At 36.1% G+C, this 4,449-nt stretch overlaps 1 protein-coding gene across 1 annotated transcript; it reads left to right on the forward strand.

Annotated features, from left to right (window-relative positions):
• The first annotated feature begins 3,095 nt into the window (after positions 1 to 3,095).
• On the forward strand, positions 3,096 to 3,943 carry LOC108768207 (uncharacterized). The gene is made up of 2 exons (XM_018518565.1): positions 3,096 to 3,705; positions 3,804 to 3,943. Exons 1-2 carry the CDS (start codon positions 3,096 to 3,098, stop codon positions 3,941 to 3,943), a joined length of 750 nt encoding a protein of 249 aa, XP_018374067.1.
• The last annotated feature ends 506 nt before the right edge of the window (positions 3,944 to 4,449 follow it).

Raw genomic sequence — 4,449 nt, forward strand, 5'->3', positions numbered from 1 at the left:
AGTAGATTTAGGAGCCAATTTGACGGGTGCTGATCTACTTCAATCCGGTGAGTCGAGACAAGTCAATTCCAATGAATTTCGCGTTGTAAAATTACCAACTTTCTGGCACAAGCATCCGAAACTCTGGTTTGCTCAATTAGAGAGCGAATTTCTAGTATATAGAATCCGTTCAGATGAAATTAAATTCAGCTCGATTCTTAGACACTTGGATGAAAAGGCGCTTTTAACTGTTTCCGACATTGTTGAAAATGCTCCTGAAAGAGATAAATATATCACTTTAAAGACTGCTCTAATTAATCGTTTTACTGATTCCGAAGAAAAACGTCTTAGACTTTAGTAGGAATTGAACTTAATGACAAGAAGCTTTCAGATTTAACATTTATTATGCGAGATTAAACAGTTTTCAGGCGGAACCATAGCAGATAATATCTTACATTCTATTTGGCTACAAAGATTACCTCTTAGAATACAAGCCACACTTGCAGTTGTCGAGGATGTTCTATTAATCAAGTTAGCTGAACTGGCAGATAAAATTTTAGAACATGACAATAATCACCTGCCATTTAGCCAATCGGTTTCTGAAGTTGCTAAAGCTGACACTGTAACGCCTAATGTAGCTGAGCTAGAACGAAGAATTTCAGCTCTTGAATTTAAACGCTCGCGTAGCAAGTCTCGGTCTAATTTTCACCGAAAGAAGAATTTTAGATCCAAGTCAAAGGATGTAGCTGATAAATCTAACTCGGCAATTTGTTATTATCATAGAAGATTTGGCGCAAAAACTATTAAATGTACTATATCTTGTTCTATGTCCAAAACTTTAACCCTCACTGATAAACAGGAAAACTAACAGGGTTTATTAATAATCGCCTCATTTTTTCTGACAAGTCTTCTGGATTACATTTTTTAGTGGATACAAGAGCAGATATTTCGCTTATTCCAAGAAGGTTTTGCCCAAAGCCGTCACCAACCTCTGTTAAACTTTTTACTGCTAATAATCTGTAATAAATACTTATGGTTACAAGTTGTTAACTTTAAATCTTGGTCTGCGAAGAGCTTTTAGATGGAAATTTTGCATTGCAGATGTGTCACATCCTATTTTAGGTGCAGATTTCCTCAGTCATTTTGGCTTACTTATAGACGTAAGGAATAAACGTCTTATGGACAATATTACGGGTTTATCACATCATGGAAGATTTTCGGTAGTCAATCATTTTACTATTTGTACGACTTCACCGAATTCTATTTATACAAGACTTTTAGCGGAATTTCCGAAACTTACAAGATTTATGGCGACCACTATCTTTAAAAACCATGGTGTAGAACATCATATTTTAACAGAAGGTCAGCCGATATTTTCTTCCCCTAGAAGAGTGTCTCCAGAAAAATTAAAATTTGCTAAAGCCGAATTTACGTTTTTAATGGAACAAGGTATTTGTCGACCTTCAAGCAGTACTTGGGCAGCTCCTCTCGACATGGTTCCTAAACAAGATAACTCATGGAGATTGTGTGGTGATTATCGTGCTTTAAATGCAGCCACTGTCCCGGATAGATATCCTTTGCCGCATATCCAAGATTTTACATATAATCTACATGGTAAAAACATTTTCACCAAAATTGATCTTGTTAAGGCATATTATCAAGTCCCGGTAGCGAAACAAGATATTCATAAAACCGCAGTTACAACTCCATTTGGCTTATTTGAATTTGTGGTAATGCCTTTTGGTTTACGCAATGCTGCTCAGACTTTCCAACGCTTAATGAATAATGTGTTAAGTGGTTTGGAATTCTGTTTTTGCTACCTAGATGACATTCTGATTGCATCTTCTAATGAAGAAGAACATCTTAAACATTTACGTGTTATCTTTGAACGTCTACAACATTTTGGTCTAACGATTAATGTCTCTAAATGTTTGTTCAGAGCATCAGAAATCCCTTTTCAGTTTTCTCGGATATCTAGTTTCTAGTCAGGGAATCAAGCCGACAGCTGAATAAGTTAAGACAATTATCGATTACAAGACACCCACTACTCTTCTGGAATTGAGACGATTTTTAGGCATTATCAATTATTACAGAAGATGTCTTAAAAATACATCGAAAAATCAAGTGTTACTTACTGAATTTCTCAAAGACAGCAGAAAACGTGATAGAAGACTGGTCCCGTGGACTCCGGAAGCAGAAGAAGCTTTTGGGAATTGTAAAGAAGAACTTTCGAAGATTACAACTTTAACTCATCCAGCACCATCAGTTCCTCTGGTTTTAACTTGTGATGCTTCAGATTTCGCGGTCGGTGCTTCTCTGGAGCAGATAGTTGATAAGGACATTAAACCTATTGCTTTCTTTTCAAGAAAATTAAATTCCTCTCAACAATCTTATAGTGCTTATGATAGCGAACTTTTGGAAATTTATTTAGCGATTAAAAATTTTAGGTACATACTTGATGGACGCAAATTCATTATCAGAACGGATCATAAACCATTGATTTATGCCTTTCGACAGAAGCCAGATAAAGCTTCACCACGACAGATTCGTCAACTTGATTTTATTGCTCAATTTTCCACTGATATTGAACATATTTCAAGTAAACAGAATTCCGTGGCAGATGCATTACCAAGAATTGATTTTATTACAATGCCAGTTATAGTTTCATTGGAGGAACTTGCTGAAGCACAATTAGATGATATGGAGTTAAAAACTTTACTCAAGGAAATATCAGCTCTCAAATTACAAAAATTTGTACTTACGGGTTCTACTGCTCCTATTTTCTGCGATTGTTCTACTGAATGTATCCGTCCTTATGTTCCTTATCGACTTCGAAGACGAATTTTCGATATTGTTCATCGTTTGTCTCATCCAAGTATCAAGTCCACTTGTAAATCTATTCTGCAGAAGTTTATTTGGCCTTCTTTAAGAAAAGACATTAAAGAGTGGTGTAGAACGTGTTTACCTTGTCAACGTGCAAAGATTCAAAGACACACCAAAAATTTACCTTTCAAGATTAATGTAACAGATCAACGGTTTCAACACGTGCATCTTGATCTTATCGGACTTCCACCTTGACACTTCCACCTTGCAAACAATTTCGTTATTGCTTGACGATGATTGACAGGTTTTCAAGATGGCCTGAAGCAATTCCTCTGGAAGAAATCTCTGCTGATACTGTCTCTACAGCCTTCTATACACACTGGGTTTCAAGATTTGGTGCTCCTCATACTATTTCTACTGGCCAAGGTCCGCAATTCAAAGCTACTTTATTTAAAACTCTCACCAATTTGATTAGATGCAATCGAATTAGAACTTCTGCGTATCATCCTGCTTCCAACGGAATATTAGAGCGTTGGCATCGTACCTTGAAGAGTGCTATCATGTGTCACGGAAATCATAATTGGTTGGAGGTTCTTCCAACTGTTCTATTAGGACTACGTACTTGTTTTAAAGAAGATTTAAAATCATCTCCTGCTGAGATGTTGTATGGGTCAAGTTTACGGAGTCCAGGAGAATTTTTTCTTGAAGAGGACCCTCCTGCAGATCCTGAAATATTTCTACAAAAACACAGAATTGCCATGAGAAATATTAAGTCAAGACCTACTTCACATCATTGTAACAAGACCCCCTTTTATCATAAAAATCTCTTTGATTGTACTCACGTTTGGGTTAGAGATGATACTGTTCGCAAAAGCCTTCAACCTCCATATTCCGGACCATTTCGTATAATTAAGCGGATCAATGACTATTTATTCACTATCGATTTTGCAGGGAAATCTGTTAACATTTCAACCGAACGTCTAAAACCATTTTACCTAAAGAACCCGATTCCACTGTACCAACTTTGCCGTCTTCTACTTCAATCTCATCTCTACCAACTTCGTCTTCGACACCACAATCAACTCAGAAGACTTTGAGGACTTATCCTGGTTCGAAGAAAAAGGTTCAGTTCGCAACGTAACCGTCGCTGGTGGGGGAGTATTGTGGCGGTCTTAATACGAAGTTTATCTACGTTGGAGTTTCCTTCTTTACCATCACATGTTTTTATTTATCGTTTTTACACATTTAAATTCACTTTCTTGATTCACTTATTTTATTAGCAAATTCTTTGTCAATTAAAAAAAAATTCAATGGTTTATATAAATATACACGGCTGATCTCGCGCTATGATATTGCTTGCTCTTAGCGTCGTGACACTACCATGTCTGCTGATACATATCGATTCTGTAAACTATGCGCTGAAATCTTTTTTCAATCTTGAAATATTGCTTGACTAAGGCAATATTTTTCGCAATAAATTATTTACAGATTTTAAGAATTGCATTAATATCCAATTATTAATATTATGAAGATGCTTATTAGCATCAAAAATTATTAAATTACTTGTCAATTTAAAAAATGATATTGTTACGCCCAGACTCCACTGTTCTTTTCTTCGAACCTTCGTCATCACCATAAGGGTCATTA

The sequence above is a fragment of the Trachymyrmex cornetzi genome, unplaced genomic scaffold (assembly GCF_001594075.2).
Source record: "Trachymyrmex cornetzi isolate Tcor2-1 unplaced genomic scaffold, Tcor1.1 scaffold764, whole genome shotgun sequence".
Taxonomy (NCBI): Eukaryota; Metazoa; Arthropoda; class Insecta; order Hymenoptera; family Formicidae; genus Trachymyrmex; species Trachymyrmex cornetzi.